Source organism: Sorex fumeus, unplaced genomic scaffold (assembly GCF_029834395.1).
Source record: "Sorex fumeus unplaced genomic scaffold, SorFum_2.1 ptg000030l, whole genome shotgun sequence".
NCBI lineage: Eukaryota > Metazoa > Chordata > Mammalia > Eulipotyphla > Soricidae > Sorex > Sorex fumeus.
In genome coordinates, this window is record NW_026606087.1 from 15171497 (window position 1) to 15189817 (window position 18321).

General features: G+C 36.2%; 2 protein-coding genes across 2 annotated transcripts; both read right to left on the bottom strand.

Annotated features, from left to right (window-relative positions):
- Nucleotides 1-6542: 6542 nt before the first annotated feature.
- Nucleotides 6543-7523, bottom strand: LOC130025357 (olfactory receptor 51F2-like). Its single transcript, XM_056116317.1, has one exon. The coding sequence runs from the start codon at nt 7491-7493 to the stop codon at nt 6543-6545; it is 951 nt and encodes a 316-aa protein (XP_055972292.1). The 5' UTR covers nt 7494-7523.
- A 9624-nt stretch (nt 7524-17147) lies between these two features.
- On the bottom strand, nt 17148-18092 carry LOC130025348 (olfactory receptor 52R1). The gene has a single exon (XM_056116305.1). The coding sequence runs from the start codon at nt 18090-18092 to the stop codon at nt 17148-17150; it is 945 nt and encodes a 314-aa protein (XP_055972280.1).
- Nucleotides 18093-18321: the final 229 nt, after the last annotated feature.

Here is an 18321-nt window from a genome sequence, read left to right on the forward strand (position 1 = left end):
ACTTGCTTTAGTCAACAGAATGTTGAAAAGAGCAGGAATAAGTGGAATTTTTTACTGGGGATTTTTTTTCTTATACTACAAGTATTGATTACCCAAAGTCTGTTCCTTCAGTTTGGTCCCCATAATATATGTTGAATTCCTGAGCCAAATTGCAACCTGGTGCCAGACTCAACTGTCTAAAGACCTGAAGTAAAGTGGTCAAGTCAAAGCAGCTAGATCAAAAAGATTTTTACCAACTCAATGAGCCAATAAGTATTACAGTCAATTTTGTAGTTTTAAGCAACTGAGAGTTTAAGATTCATAGGCAACGGAAGTAAATTAACAGTATGATTGCAATTTCATTCTGTAAATAATCTTTATGCTTGTTTCTTTATATATTTGTTATTAATACACATATGTGATGAAATTGCTTTGTTTATATTATAAAGCCTGAGAAACCTACTAAATTTCTTTCTGTGTCATGTATTTCTGGTGGTAAGAATCCTTCCAAATAAATATGTTTAGATACAATTAATTCAAGTAATATTCCATGCCATGAATGGACTGCAATTAATTATAGTCTAGTAATAAGTACTAGATGGTCTTCTAGTAAATAGTAATTAGCACTCTTATGCCATTCCAAGTAATGCTGTAATAAACTTTGATATATCTCTCCATGTGCACTTATGCTTTCATTTCTATAAGGTTTATCTCCTAGTATAGTTGCTAACTTCAAAGTGTGGGGACACAGTGATAGTATAGTGGGTAGAGCATTGGCTTTGAACTCAGCCAACCAGAATTTGATCTCCTGCATCTGTATGGTCCCTTGAGCACCACCAGGAGTGATTCCTGAGTGCATGCAGAGTCAAGTATAAGCCCTGAACATTGCGACTAAACACAAGGGACACATTCAGTCAAATTCAGGGTGCCATGTTGTACAAGAGATCAGACTGGGGATGGCTGCATACAAGATATACCCCTTAACCCCTGAACTATCCCTCTGGCCTTTGAATCTTACTTCAATATAAATAAAAGACAGAGTTTTACTTCTTAGAATAATGTCTGACTCCTAAACCTTTGATAAATATTGTGAATTTTTAAAAAAACTCATTGCAGTCCAGTTTTATTTTTGTTACACTTTGTTTTGTGGGGTATTCGAGATGGAATTCAGGGTCATACACTGTGAAGCATGCAATTTAGCACTACACTATTAGTTCAGATAATTTGTTTTAGAAATACTGTGAAACAGATTTATTGAGCACACTGAGAGCAGTAGAAGGCAAGACTAAGAGAACAGACTGCCTATGACGCTTTCTTCTCTTTTTTTCTTTTTTTATTTTGTTTTTTTGTCACACTTGGTCGTGCTTAGGGCTTACTCCTGGCTCATGCACATCACTCCTTGAAGAATCTTGCAAGGCAAACACCCACTGTACTATCTCTCTGGTCCCTCCTAGGACTAAAATTTACGTAATGAATCCTTCAGATATATTTTTAGCATACACTAATAAAATTGGGGCTGGGCCTCGTCCACACAGTTCCCCCATCTTTCAGTGGCTACACAGTTACACCCACCGGCTGCGTGTGATCCCACCAACGGCCAGGATCCAGAGACTATGGAACCGGGCTCCCAGAGAAAAGCGTCACGGAGTGCCCCCGTGCCTGGCTGTCCTCTCTGGGGCTCCTTGGAGGAGTGTAGGTTAAGTTTTCCTCCCTGCCCAGAGCAGAGCCCCTGTGGCTGGGGACCTCTGGAGCTCAGCCACAATCATGCTGGGACCAGTCTCCACACACTCAGACCTTTTATTGTCTAGTTTTCGCTCTCAGAGAACCCAGCAGGCTACTGAAAGTATCCTGCCCGCATATATGCCTGACTGGAAATACCTGTAAAGGTGATTAGAGGCTGCTCCAAAAGCCTCCATCCCTCTCAGAGAGCCTGGCAAGCTACTGCGAGTATCCCGCCCACATTGCTCTATGCGTGGTATACTCAATATGCCAAAAACACTAACAATGGTGGTCCTCACTCCCCTTACCCTGAAAGAACCCCCAATATGCCATCGGGCTACACTAGCACGTGACAGGGATGAATGGAGATATTACTGGTGCCGCTCAAGCAAATCGATGAACAATGGGATGACAGTGACAGTGAAAGTGACTAATAAAATCATAACAGTATACTTTGGGGTATTATTAAATTAAACTTTATAATATTGTTATACTCTTTTTCTCCTGTGATTATAGAGGAAATATTTTAAATGTATGCTAATTGAATCAATCAGTGCTAAAACAAAAAGTCACAATGATATATTGGAATACATGCTCAAAAGCAGAAATATTTACATCTTTATATCATTTATCTGTATATATGTACCTATATATTATTGATATAATTAGCTGAGGCTGAGAATTTGAAAATGCCACAACCAAAGCCCTTGCCACAAAATACTCTTTTGAATTGGTTTAACAGAGAAACAGTCTGACCTTGACACCAGTGATAAAGTCTCAGAAAAGCCTGCTTTTCACAGGTCTACCCTTTCCTCCTTCCTGGAATAGCTTCAACCTGCATCCAGTGCATTTCCTGAGACTAGAGCAATATTAAAGGGTATCATTCAGACCTGGTTTGACTTTAGCCCTCTCCTCCGTGTGTGACTGGTGTGAGTTATTCCTATGATAGTAAATTAAGTCTAATATAGACTACATGAAAACAAGTCAATACACCGAAATGTTTGAATATAAGATGTTCAGTAAATGGTAGTTATTTAAAGTGACTGTATTTAAACTGTGTATTCATATCCAATCTGTCTGAAGACCTTTACAGCTGACAGATCCTTTAATTTCCTACTACTTTATTTTACATACAGAAAAATATATTGGATCTTTACTGAAACAACCTTTCTTTCTTCTTTTTTGTTTTTAAGCCACACACCCCTGGCTCTGTGCTAAGTGATCACTCCTGATGGGGCTTGTGGGACCATATATTGTGCCAAGGATCCAACCCTGGTGGGTGCATGCAAGGCAAGTTCCCTACCTGCTGTACTCTTATTCTGGCCCCTGAAGTTACTTTTCAATGGATTTTGTATATTAATAGTAGGTAAACTAAATCCAGCACGGCTGACTGCCAGTATGTGTTCACTGCCTCATCAATTGAGGGTAGCAAAGAACTCTCTTCCATAAGAGGGAACGATATTCCCGGTTTGATTCTCATTCTACCTACCTAGAGATCATCCCATGAATCCTGTCCAACCTTTCCTATCTAGTGAGTGTCATAACTACTTCTGAACCATTGGGGGCGCTGTTCTCTTTCTACTAGTCACTGTACATCTACTTGATAGATTTTAGGAAAAACAATTTTTCATCAACAGTGGATTTACGTTTAAACATAGATTTAAGTTTATAAACATTAATAAACTGTAAATAAAAGGTAAGAGATGCACAAGAACGATATCTGGATGAAATTATTGATCATGCGCCCAGAGCACTTGCCTTGCTCGAGGCCCACCACTTTTGATCATAAGCACCCTGTAGGGTCCCCAAACATCGCCAAGAGTGAGTGATTCCTGAGTGTAGACCCAGGGGTAACCCCTGAACACCGCAGGTGTGGCACAAACAAATGAACACACATCAGATGCTTAATTTATAATAGTTTCAGAAGAAAATGGTAAGAATTTTTTTTTTAATTTGTTTATCTCAACAAAGTGGAGCAAAAGTATACTCAAGCTGTAAAGAGAGGGAATGTGTTAACTTTAAAAGTCAGTTATTTCTCCCAGGTTTTCATGTAAGAATAAAGATTTTCATGTAAGAATTGCCACTCATTGTCTCTTTTGCAAACCACAACACCCAAAAGGAGAGAAAGAACAAAAGGGAATGCCCTGACACAGAGGCAGGATGGGATGGGGGGATGGGGGGTGGGAGGGATACTGGGATTCCTGGTGGTGGGAAATGGGCACTGGTGGAGGGATGGGTATTTGATCATTGTATAATTGAAACCCAAGCACAAAAAATTGTAAGTCTACAACTGTACCTCATGGTGTCTCACTAATAAAAAATAAAAAAATTAAAAAAAAAGAATAAAGGTTTAGTATTGTCATTCCTTCCCACTGTTAAGGGTTTTGGAAATCTATAGTTTTACATAAAATCATTATTTTGTCAGAAAATATATATCTGTAAATGCTGTATTAATTTTATATGTTTTATATGAACTTATATATTATTCACTCTCTTTTTGGGGGGTACACTATGCATTGCTCAGGGACCACTCCTTGCCGGGCTTAAGGAAACTAAATGGGATTCAGGGACTGAATCTGGGTAATCCACATACAAGGAAAGCACTTTATCCACTGTACTATCACTCTGATACAAGTTATTCTCTTTTAACTCTTATTACCAATAGTTCCACTATTTCACTTTTCTGTTAATAATTCTAATTCTTTTTATCAAATGATTTTGTTACAAATCTTGGGGTGATTCATGTATCTATATGGGATGCTGACTAATGCAACATTGTAATCAATGAGATGTATTTCGCTATCTTTAAGTCTGTCCATCTTTGATTTTTGTCTATTGCTTTTTTGAGCTCTGAAATAGCAAAGGGAGTGGTTGATAGTAGAATAAAATTGACAGAAGCATTTGTTGATACAATCATGCTCTTTTAATGTAGAATTTAAATATACCAAGGACACCTGGTAACTGTGTCAATGTACCTCTATGATGTTGCTATAAGCCTTAACATTATTCTTGCTTATAGCAAATTAGTAGTAGATGCCAAACATGGGTGGTACAGTTTATAATTCTAAAGGAGATAGACACATTAGGATGGATTTAACATATGGATCAGATAAATTTCCACATGACTTTTTTATCTGGGAGGAAAATGAGAACATCCCTCATTGAGGCAATAAGAGCGGATCTAATATTTTTAAATAGTTACTGCTATGTTCTGTAAGATAGCTTTGCTATGTCCATTTAAGTCTAAGTCCTTTGGACTTGTCCAATGTCAATCGTTGCTTTTATGAAACGACACTGTTTGATAAAACTGAACTTAAAGGGATCCTAAAACCACATGAAGTACTTAACAATTCTAATTCTAAAGAAGGCAAATATAATTACTGTAGAGAACGTCAAGAGAATAAAGGTAATCAGGTTATAGAACCTGAAAGCTATGTGGCAGTAGGTGAAACTGTTCCTGACAGTAATCTAAGTGAATGATAACTAGGGTTTTACTGATACACATTTTATAAAGAGAACATCTGAGAACCAGAACAATATCAAGTACCCAAATGGAAAATTACAGTCTGCCAGCCTATTTAAATAATCACTAAGACATACATACAAATCCAATAATAAACCATGAATCTTGATTCTTTTTGTGAAATAAACAGCAGTGTTTGAAAGTAGGTAATACAAATTAACCAGAGTACTTCAAAATATGTCTATATACATAGACAGAATGTCTAGACTATTTGAGCTCTACTAAACATAGAACACAAACTCTCACCAATAATGGACAGCCAAAGTTATCAATGTGTTATTTTTCACTAAATAAAAAAAATTAAATGTGATTATTAAATTTCTGTACTTTCTGAAACTTGAAGATTCCACATCTGTATAGAAAGAAATAAGATGTGAATTTAAGCCATCCTCGACACCACACTTAGTCTAGTGGACCCAAACACAGAGTGGCAGAAAGAGATTAAACATGAATCAAAAGTATGGATCACTTTTGACTAATGCTAATCTTGGGATATTATTGAAGAACAAAAAGATTCTCATTCCAGAAATGCTAGCAATGTCAATAGCCTGTTAAATGTTGATCTAACAACAGCTGTAATATCATAAAAAATTAAAATATCAATTTGTATTTACATTGATTGTTACTCTACACATAAAAATGGACATATAACTCAAATAATAAAAGATACAATGTTAAATTACATTATATACATATGTACATATGTATATCAGTATACACTAAAGAATGGTTAGTTTGGGAACATTTAGAGAATTAAATTTTGAGATAAAATTCCAGTTAGTTGAATGATTTTGTATTTTACAATAAATATTATTAATAAAGTTTACTACTTTAAATCAGAAATTTTAAACAACATACAGATTCTGAGTGAATGTTTTATTCATGTCTTATAATATTTGCAAATGTCAATAAAATCATATATTTGCTCACTTTCTTGAAAAAATAATAGGTAATATATTAGACATAATGACTAGAAAATTGAGAAAATATCATTAAGCCTATAAGCATCATAGTTTGGACTGTTGGAAGAATATTTAGGCACTTTGCAATAAATTACCCATCCTACTGAGATATTCACTCATTGAGGATACAAAGATAGTAGAGGAGGTACTTGCCTTGCACACAGCCTACCAGAATTCAATTAGTCCTCCAAATTTAGTCCTCCAAATTTCACCATGACTGATCCTTGAGAGCAGACTAAACCCTGAGCACCACTGGGTATGGCTCAAAAACAAACAAAACAAAACAAATTTTAAAAAAACAAAGTATCAAAACATTCATTCAGAGATAGCATTAGCTCTTTTTTAAAAATAACTAATGATTAGATCTGGCTCTTCTTCTGCATTAAAACCTTGACAATCGCCTTTCGAATCTGTTTAGTCTTCACACTGTAGATTATAGGGTTGAGCACAGGCGGAATGAGCAGGAAAACATTGGCCATAATAGTGTGGACAAATGCAGGTGCTGAATGGCCATAGCGATGGACAAGAGACAAGCTGATGAGAGGGATGTAGAAGATAGCAACAGCACTGATGTGAGATATGCAGGTGTTGAACGCTTTCCGCCGTCCCTCTGTGGAAGCAATGCCAAGGACAGAACGAATAATGAGGACATAGGAGATCAAGATGCAAGGACAGTCAAATCCTGTTGTGGAGAAGAGTGCAATCAGACCCAGAATGCTGTTGATTCTGTTATCGGAGCATGAGAGTTGAATGAGATCGACATGGTAGCAGTAGGAATGTGAAAGAACTAAGGATCTGCAGAAGACCAGCCTCTTGACAAAAAGCACAACTGGGAGCATGACAGCAACATTCCTTATCAACATGCTCACCCCTATCTGGGTGATCCTGGCATTGGTAAGGATGGTGGTGTACCTCAGCGGGTTACAGATCGCCACAAAACGATCAAAAGCCATGGCCAACAGAACCCCAGACTCCATAAAAGTGAATCCATGCAGAAAGAACATCTGAGCAATGCAGGAATTTATGTTGATCGCTTTCGCTTCAAACCAGAAGACGCCCAGAGTAGTTGAAAGCGTGCACAGACATAAGCTCAGATCCGTGGCTGAAAGCATAGAGAGGAAATAATACATGGGCTCATGGAGACTCTGCTCACGGAGGACCACAAACAGGATCATGCTGTTTCCAGTGAGGGCAATGCCATACAGGAGGCAGAAAGGGATGGAGATCCAGACCTGGGCTGCTCTCAGGCCTGGGATACCCGTCAGGAAGAAGGTCAGAGTCTGAGCATTGGTATTATTGAGGACCAACATAAGGAGGGACTGAGAAGACAGGAAAAGTTGAAGAATTGAAGAGATCATCAAAAATATAGTACTTTTTGCTTACAACACCTTTCTGCTATTTCACATTCACTAAATTACTATTGTGGATTATCCAAGACTTTATAATCTGAGTTTTACAGAGCTTCATACTGGTTCAGTGATTCTTTCTTTTTTCCCTCTATTTTAATTTGTTTTTTGGGTCACATTCAATTTTCTCATGGTTTACGCCTGCCTCTGCTCTCCAGGAATACTCTTGGTGGGCTCAGAAGACAATATGGGGTGCGGGAATCAAACCTGCATAGGCAAGCTCCCTTTCTGTTGTACTATCTCTCTGACCTCATGTTCTTCATCTTTTTTTCTTACCTTTTTAAAGGATAATTTCCAGAGGTATTTAACAACAAATTGTCTTAAGTCTGTAATTGTCTTTAATAGTAACCAATATAATACTTTAATTACTCCTTCTAATTTAATTCCATAATAAAATAACTAATATATGATTTTTAAAAGTTTGACTTTCAGCATTTTTTAAGTATTGGAAAATGAAGTCACATTTGACATGTGAATATTATTGTTTTTTCCTTGGATATGTGCAGACTTTCCCAGACCCAGTTGTGTTTATATCTGTGATGACAAGATGACCCAAATAATCACTCTAAAAAACATAAATATAGCTTTAATTTTTGACAGCTCCCTGTTTTAGTGACATTTTATGTGCATTAAACAGAAGTTATATAAGTTACATAGTTGTGTGTACATTTTGCATATAAGCAAATTAAATTCAACTAATTATTCCCAACTTTAAAATTTTAAGGTACAGCCTAGTTGTTGAAATAAATCACATATATAACAAATATGAGAAAAAGAATAATAGGAAAAAGAGAGAGGGGATAGAGTACAGGAGGGGAGAATGTAGAAAATGAAAGAAGGGAGGAAGGGAGCCACAGAGGGAGAGAGGGAAGAAAGGAAGAGAGAGAGACAGGCAAATTTTTCAATTATATTAACTAAGGAAGTACAGTTTTATCTACTGAGCACAGGTTTTTACTGAAACATGAAAATTCACAAAAAGCAGAACACTTTGAGCACATACAATGTGTCGCATAAAATCAGCTTAATCATAACCATAACTATATATATATAAATAAAAATTATTTATTCACTTTTATGTTAGATTCTCAGATGATAAGCTAACATTCAAAGTGAGTTTGTTCCTTAAATTTTGCGTTGAACAATGGAAGAGTTAAGCTGCATACATGACCCCAATACATTCTTTCAGTTAGACTGAGGAATGTTAGCATGAATCTTAAACTAATACAATAATGTTCTGACAAATTTCAGATGTGTGCCTTATAAGACACATGATAGAAAGTGTGGCATCTTTAGGAAACAGGCCTCGGTTTCAGATTTAATCCTATAGATTACATGTGTAAATAACATGTACTTTAAACTTCTAAGGTAAAGAGTTTCAATGTTGATATTCTCTTTGTGTAGAAAGGGCTCAGAAAATTAATCGTACCAAAGAGCTGTTCAATCATTGACTCATTGACTCACTTTAGTAACCATCTCATTTAGAAATATTTATGTGTGTGTGTGTGTGTGTGTGTGTGTATATATATATGTATATGTATATATATTGTCCTCCGTTTGTTGTCCTCCCATTGTTCAGCGATTTGCTCGAGCAGCCACAGTAACGTCTCACAAGTTGTTACTTTTTTTTTGGCATATCGAATACATCATGGGTAGCTTGCCAGGCTTTGCTGTGCAAGCGGGATACTCTCGGTAGCTTCCTGGGCTCTCCAAGAGGGGTAAGGAATCAAACCCGGTTCGGCTGCATGCAAGACAAACGCCCTACCCGCTGTGCATATATATATTTATATATATATATATATACATATATACTAATTATTTAAGAACTTTTCTCCTTATTTATTGTATGGTACTACTAAAAAAAACTTGGGAAGTGTTTTATTTGTTTCCAGACATGAATTTTCTCATTTGCACTCTCATAAATTAAAGCATAATTAATCAACATCACACAAAAGGTTGAATGGATAAAGAAATAGATCCTAAAATAAAATAGATGTATTATTAACTATAATATGGAATTATATTCAACATAGTATTAAAATGGTAGAAATAAGACTTTTTCATTTATTTATTAAAAGGTCATATGCATACATTATGAATGGCAATTTAAATCTTGGCAATGATTTTAAATTTACACACTTAAAAAGAATGGCTGTATTAAAAAAAAGTATAAGTGAGGATAAAGAACTTCATGGCAATGATATTTTCTTTTTTTTAAAATTTGGTAATGAGATTTTCTATCACTAGAAATAAAATATAAAAAAATGGTTAATGAGTTGGCTACCAATTCATGAATAAATTAATTATATCTACTTTATTATAAACCCAGACATTGAGATTAAGAAATCCAAGCCAAAAATTCCTCTTACAATTATATGAATAGAACATGATTTTAAAGAAAATGCCATTTTAAATAATACAAAATAAAACCATTAAGTCATTCAGAACACAACCTCAAACTTAAACACCTGTGACTGCAAATTGCCTTGTGTATAAAAAAGGTACAGTATGCCTTACATCATTAGAAAGAAGAACAATAAAGTCTTGCTGCATCTGCTTAACTGAGATTGTGTGTATGTGGTTTGACTGATGGTGAGGAATCTGGCCAGAAAAAAAAAAAAACAGTAACACTACAAATTTCTGTTCTGGAGTTTTTCTGATAAAGAAAATGTATTGTTTTGACCATCTAATATAATAACTACCAATAAAGTTACTACACTGATGGAAAGTAGCATCTGACTAATCAATTCTGTACTAAGATTCTCATCTATGAGTTTTGACTAATTTTCCCACTCCCCTTTTTCTCTATTTCTTCTTGCCTTCCAGACTGACTCTCAGTGTTCCCTCTGCCTTATCTGCTCTTTCATGCTCTAGCATCTTACCTGACTCCCAAAAGAGGGAGAGCTGCCCTTTCCACAAGCCTTAAAAAAGTATGAATGTGGTAGGTCCTTGGGTCAGAGCTTCTATAAGGAGACCAGCCATGTGACCCAGTCCTGCTGCTGAGACCCTGGGGAACTGCAGAAAATTGAATCAAATGAGCTATGTGATTCTAGGTATAACAATTAGAATTTTCCCAGGAGATTCACCACACTAGACAAAAGCTAATAGAAATAAACTGTTTAGATATTTGTTTTGTTTATTATATTTGCAATAGTTTCAATAAGCATAAACAATTCTTTCCCCATCCATTATACTTCAGATACTATTTACTGCTCCGTAAAATGTAGACCAAAAATTCCTTTTGCTTCTCTTGATTTATTTCTCTGCTTAAAAATTCATATCATTTCTGTGAATAAAATACATAAATTGTCATTTGTTCTCATAGTTATGGTAAAATAATATATCTAGTAAGGGTCCTGGTTATTTGGCATTCAATGCAAATAGTTTTCTTTGTTTTTGTTTTTGACTTTGGACTGAGCATCTAGCAGTGCTCAGGTCCTAGTCTTGGCTTGTAACTCCCAATGGTAATCAGGTACCATGGCATTCTAAGACTTATCAGGTCTACATTATTCATGTTCCATCCCTTTGAGCCAACCCCCCGCTCAAAAGGCAAATATATTATGACTGAATTAAATTAAATAAATATTGTTCAACACATAATCTAAAATATATCATGTAATGAAAGTAGAGCCTAAGAAGTCCGTTTTTATTTATTCAAGTGAAAAAATAAAGAGGAGTCATCCATTCACAAAATAACATTGACTCCTTTCTTTTTTAAAATTGATGCAATCACCCAAATGTCAAATTTCTGTTTACACTTATTTTGCTAAAATTTTCTGAGTAAACTATTTACTCTAGAAATAAATAGGATTAAACTCGCCTCCCCAGCGCCATCTTACAGCACACAGCAACAAAGAAGAAAAAGGGCCGGAGGGCACCACAGCTCCCCGAGAATGCTCCGGGCCCCAAACAGAGCTGATATCACTGGGAGGTCCCAGATGGGGTAGGTGCTGCCGTCCCGCCTTCTCCAGATGGAATCCCGGTGACCATGAGCTTCTACAAGCATGGCTCTGGCATGTGGGTACCAGGACATTTTTTCCGAACTGCGCGGCCGCTTACACAGCCACGAGACATATCCTTACATGCAAAGTGATCAATGGAAAGTAAATCATCCAACATTTCTCCCTGAAAATTAGGCTTGACTATTTTGCAAACCACAACACCCAAAAGGAGAGAGAGAACAAAGAGGAATGCCCTAACACAGAGGCAGGATGGGATGTGGGGCGGAGGGATACTGGGATCCATGGTGGTGGGAAATTGGCACTGGTGGAGGGATGGGTATTCTATCATTGTATAATTGAAACCCAAGCACAAAATTTGTGGGTCTACAACTGTACCTCATGGTGTCTCACTAATAAAAATTAAAAAAATAAATTAATTAAATTTTAAAAAAAGAAATAAATAGTATAGACAAATTTTCTTCATCATCTGACTAATAACTTACTGATTTTTTTCATAGTTGTAATGAAATGATTTAAAAGTGTGTCCATCCTTGGTTGGGGAGCTAGTTCAGGATAGAAGGGAACTAGCTCAGACAACTTTGAATATGGGATCCTGGACTGAATCCTTCACAACACATAGTCCCCAGAGCACCAGTAGCATGCCCTCTCCCTCAATTTTTTAAAAATAAATTTAAAATATCTTTAAAAAGGTAAAGGCCCTCCCGTTGATCGTCGATTTGCTCGAGCGGGCCCAGTAACGTCTCCACTGGAGACTTTGTTGTTACTGTGTTTGGCATATTGAATACTCTCGGTAGCTTGCCGGGCTCTCCGTGAGAGGGGCGGAGGAATTGAACTCGGGTTGGCCATGTTGGCCGCTTGTAAGGCAGACGCCCTACCCGCTGTGCTATCTTTACCTAGTATTAAAACAATATTATTATTCAATATTTATTCAATATGTATGGTACGTAGCGTGAGTTCTGAGAATCTAATATCATATCTCTGAAACCATATTTTGTTGAAGTCTTTACTACACCCTACATTTCTCATTCTTTTTTGTTTGATGAGGCACACCTGGTGATGCTCAGGGATTACTTCTGGATCTGCACTCAGGGATCATTACTGACAGTACTTAAGGGTCCAAATGGGGTTCCTGAGATCCAACCCAGATTGTGCATGTGTAAGGCAAGTGTCATATCTTCTGGGATATCTTTCTGGTCCCCTTTAAATTATTAACAATTTTTTTTGTGTTTCTTGAGGAATCCTAGTATTTCTGAGTAATATCTATTCTATCTTGACAATTTGTTCAATTTTGTAATATACAGTGTTATTAGCGGTAGGGCGTTTGCCTTGCACGCAGCCAACATGGCCAACCCGAGTTCGATTCCTCCATGCCCCTCTCGGAGAGCCCGGCAAGCTACCGAGAGTATCTCGCCCACACGGCAGAGCCTGGCAAACTCCCCGTGATGTATTCGATATGCCAAACACAGTAACAACAAAGTCTCCAATGGAGACGTTACTAGGCCCGCTCGAGCAAATCGACGAACAACGGGAGTGCCTTTACTTTTACCTTTACCTTATTATGTTAAAGAGTTTATTTGTTTTGATTAGTGAAACACTACATGAAAATGATAGTTTGTGGGCCAGAGCCATAGTACAGCATATAGGACACTTGCCCTACATGTCGCTGATCCTGAGTTGGGTTCCTGGCACCACATATGGCTGCCACCAGGAGAGATCCCTGAATGCAGAACCAGAAATAAACTCTGAGCACTGCTAGATGTGCCCCTGTCTCCAAAACATGATCATTTCTGAGTATCAAAACATTTTTATATCATATATTTCATTGGTATTTTGGTGATATACAGAATTTTTATGTCTTCAATAATTTAATCTGATCATTTTTTCAGATTTAGTTTATAAGGGGAAGTAAAATCTATCACTTTAAAATATATTAATTTAAGTGAGGAGTGTTTGAGCTAAGAGCAATCAAGGCATTGCAGATTCTTTTATTTTTTAATTCGTTTTTGCTTTGAAGTGACACACTAGATGATTCTCAGGGGTTATTCCTGGTTCTGCACCTACAGGAATTATTCCTGGTGGTTTGTGGGAGACCACTGGGGATGCCGGGGATCAAATAGGGTCATCTGTGTGCAAGGCAAGTACCTTACTCACTCTATTATTTCTCCAGTCCTGACACTGCATATCTTAAAGTTTTATTTTGTTTTCCTTCTTACTTAGTTGCTTAGAAAAATTTGAATCAAAGTTCTATACTTAGAAAGTTAGCTAGTATCAGAGATATGCTTAATTACAGAAAAATATCCACGTAATACAACAAGCATTTGTTTACTAAACACTTGCAAATATTCAGCATTTTGTTAAGTAAAAATGAGTGAATGGCATAACTTATCCTCTGCTCCACCCAAGTCTTCCCTGGGAGAGAGGGGCTGACACATAATTGATAGGCAATTGTATAGTCTCCGGTCTCTAGTCCAGCATACAACCTCCACGAATGTGTATTCAGAGGTCTTGCAAAGGGATAGAAAATAAAATAAGAGACAGATTCAAAAACTGAAAACAAGTGAACTCTTCAGGAAAGGGCTGTTGAGAAGGAAAATAATGTTCCTTTTCCTGCCCTCCCCTCCCACCTCCCACAAAAACTATCATAAGAAACATGATGCTCAGATTAATCAGTTAACTTATTGAGATTTTTAGAGAGAACAGAGTAGGCTGAAGAAAACCAGTAAGCAATTTTTTTCTTTTAAAAAGACTTTTCTGTGGTGTTTAAATGGCTTCTTGTGAGTGTGAGGAAAGATGGTTCTCTAGCATAAGTCTGTTATCTTCCAACTTACTGACTGAGATAAATATCTGTCACCACCAACACTTTGTCTTTTAGTTGATAGACCTCAAAAATGACAATGGAACTAAATCTTTCTGGTTATAACACAAATCCCAGAATAATCGTTACAAATTATCAGCCACCAGATAATAAATCTTCTCTCTCTTGGAATGAGTGCCTTCTCACATCAGATGAAATTTTTCAAGGTCTGTTCATTTATGTGAATAAATCTGCAAAAAATTTTTCTTTTTCCTATTTTTTTAAAAATGTGGGGGCCACACCTGGCCGTGGTTTTACTCCTGACTCTGTGCTCAAGAATAATCCCTGAGAGAACCTAGGGTACCGAACACCAGTATCAATCAGACTTATGCAAAGCAAATGTCCTACCTCTCTACTATCTCTCCAGCCCTTTAAAATTTCATTTTTTCAAATACCAAAGTTCTTGTTTTTGTCTTTTATTCCTATGTTTAACAATCCTTTTCCTAAAACTGTGTCATTTTCATTTATTTTCCAGATGACCCATTCCATTCTCTGGAATTCTATATACTTAAAAATTGTCATGTTCTTTTCAATCTTCAATCTTTCAATCTTTTCAATCTTTATTGTGTCTAATATTAGAAAGACAAAAAAAACTAAAGTTCTGAAGGATAGACACACCATGGAGATTCCTCCTCCGTCACTAACCCTGAAAGAGGCCCCAGAAGATTGTTGAGTATCACTGGGGCAGCAGCACTGAAGTGAGTCTGAGGGAGCCCCTAATGCACAGTGGTCAGCAGCCCTGCCTCCCTGGCAATGCAGAAGCTCCCACACATAAACACATTCTTTTTTGCTTTTCTCTCTTTTTTGATAATAGACTTTTGTGGCCAGAGAACAGATTTAGTTACCAAGCTATGCTTTGTTAACAATTGTTTGTTAAAAAATAATTTAATTTTTGCTATTGTGTTTTTTCTTTCTTTTTTTTTTTGCAAATTATAAAAATGTTGGTGGTATTTGGCATACAATTTATTTTTTTTCAATTTTATATATATTATCAGCAGCTGACCCAGGTTCAATTCTTGGCACCCAAGATGGTCCCCTGAGCCCAACAAGACTCAAGACAGAAGTGACTCAGGAGTGAAGAGCCAGGAATAAGTATTGAGCACCACCAAGTGTGCCCCCCCCCCAAAAAAAACAGAAAAAGACACTATTATAAATATTCTTATTTCTGATGAAGAGATTATGGTCCTTTATGTCACTAAAGCTTGCGATTTATCTTATTCATTTGTGGGACACTGTTACATTCCAGTATGCTATTTCTGCTGATAAAAAATAAAATGCTTTTTTGGTTTCTATTAAAATATTTTTATTTGATGTTAGTTTTAGTAATATAGCATTTGAGTTCCAGCTTTGCAAGAGTGAGATCCTGAATTTGTTTCCACCAACAAACAAAAATTAGCTTGAACGCTAAAATATTTTTTATTATTACATTTTACCAGTGAGTGATGAAGACAAATGCACAAAACCAATGACTCTGATGAATATATTTATTGCATTGTTTGTTAGGATGTTTTCATGAGTGTCTATGTATTCAAATATATATGAAAATGTATGTATTTCACATGTCAACATTTTGTATATTAGGTATACATCAGAAAATTTTTATTGAAAAATCAAGAAAAAAGGAAGCATAGTTTTCTAAAATAACTCAAGCTTTTCATTTAAAAAGAAATTAATATGGCATAATATTAAAATTTCTTGTGATTTCTTATCCTCAGAAAATAAAATACATTCACATTCTTTTCCAAAGATCCCCTAAATCTACAATTTATTGGCTTCCATGAATTAACAAACATGAAAAGAGTAACCTATACATAAATTATGCAATCTTCATTATTAGTAGCCTGAAGAAGTTTTGATTCTGGTAGCAATTCTATATCTATTTTTCCTTCTTGTATAGTCTATCTAATTTTTTGTGTTTCCACTCAACTCCCCTAAGTTTTGGCACAATATTTACCTCTTGTGAACACTATTGGTTTTGTGTAATTACTTTTGTCTCACACTAAAATTAAAAGTCCTCTTCAACTAAGGACTTTCTTAAAATACAAACTAGGACAACAATAAAATTAAAATATAAATTTTAGTAGTCTGGGTAGGTGTAATAGTCTCTGGATGTATTAAACAACCTTTGCTTTGTATGTGCCGTTTTGAAAGTTGGTATTAAACATATGGAAATTTTTTAAATTTAATAAACATTGAAAAATTTTCATGTCCTCATATATTATTTGCAAATGAAGTAGTTGAATTATGAATGCATGTCATTCAATTGATCTCTGCTTGTATATTTTCAATAATTTATATATTTTGTATATCATGGACTTATACATGTCTGGATATTGATTGCATTCTACTTCAAAAATAAAAAGCCAAGGATATAATATATGTGCTTTCTATTGTTTTGATAAAAATTTCTAAAATCCTTTGGAAAAAGCTAAAGTAATATTTTAGTTCTACTTACAAAGTAAAATTAAATTTCAGTTTTTTTGTCATTCTTTTAACTCCTCAAATTTTGTTAACTTTAGTTCTTTCGTTTAGGTAATTTCACTTTTTTATTATCTGTAACATCGGAAAAAATTTCTATTATGGGTTTCCTAAAAATGACTCTCAATTTTTCCTAGAGAATTGTGAGCTTCTGGGTCATCTGTTCATAGAGTTTCTTTGTAATATCATGTGACTCTATGAAAAATGTTTATTTATAAATCTATATCAGTGGAGAAATAGGAATAGCTGTGAGAATTTTCCCTAGGCTCAATTACTTTTTCCACAAAATCCTTGAATTACTCTGTCTCTGATCTGCTTGGTTTTAACTCCATAAATAATGGGGTTGAGCATGGGAGGTACCAGTAGATAGAGAATAGCCAACATGATGTGAACCACCCGAGGAACATGATGTCCAAAGCGATGGGTAAGGAAAGTGAAGAGGGCTGGTACATAAAAAGCCAAGATAACTCCGATATGAGAGGCACAGGTGCCAAAAGCCTTCATCCTGGCTTCACCAGAAGGCAAGGCCAGCACAGCTTTCAGAATCATCACATATGATATACTGATGATCATCATGTCAAAGCCCACCACTGAGAATGCTACAAAGAGCCCATATGCACGATTTACTCTAGTGTCAGCACACACCAACTTCAGCACAGCCATGTGTTCACAGTAAGACTGGGGAATTATCTGGTTGGGGCAGAAGGGCATTCTGGAGATCATGAAGCAGAAGGGACTCACCCACAGCAACCCACGTATCATCACTGCTGCCCCCAATTTGCCCACCACAGTTGGAGTCAGGATACTAGAGTGACGCAGTGGGAAGCAGATGGCCACATAACGGTCCAAAGCCATAGCCATGAGCACCCCTGACTCCACAGAAGAAAAGGCATGGATGAAAAATACCTGGATGAGGCAGGCGTGGTACTCAATCTCATGATTATGGAACCAGAATATAGCAAGCATCTTAGGTTGTGTAGAAGTGGAGAGAACCAGATCGGTGACAGCCAGCATGGCCAGAAAGAGGTACATAGGTTCATGCAGAGTGCGGTCAATTCGAATAATATGAATCACAGTGATATTGCCCACAACAGCAACAATATACATGACACAGAACAGAAAGGCAATCCAAAACTGAGAATTCTCAAGTCCTGGGATACCAAGCAGGATGAAGTACATAGGATGCGAAGAGCTGTTCCTTGAAGTCAGCATGATGGGGATCTTTTGTGTGATTCCATTTGAAATATGATTCACTCTGTACAAGTGACAATCAAATAAATCATTATTATCACTGTATTTTAGGTGGAGCAAAGAAAAAATTTGATCAGATTGTATTCATGAAAATAGGAATAATGTGAACTTTTAGTAATCAAATTTTGAAAATAAACAGATAATATTTTTTCTTCATTTATATCATTAAAAATGACTCAGAAGATGCTAA

What these genes read in the sequence shown, in the direction of transcription:
- LOC130025357 (XM_056116317.1), bottom strand. Translation starts at nt 7,493, where the DNA reads ATGTTGGTCCTCAATAATACCAATGCTCAGACTCTGACCTTCTTCCTG.
- LOC130025348 (XM_056116305.1), bottom strand. Translation starts at nt 18,092, where the DNA reads ATGCTGACTTCAAGGAACAGCTCTTCGCATCCTATGTACTTCATCCTG.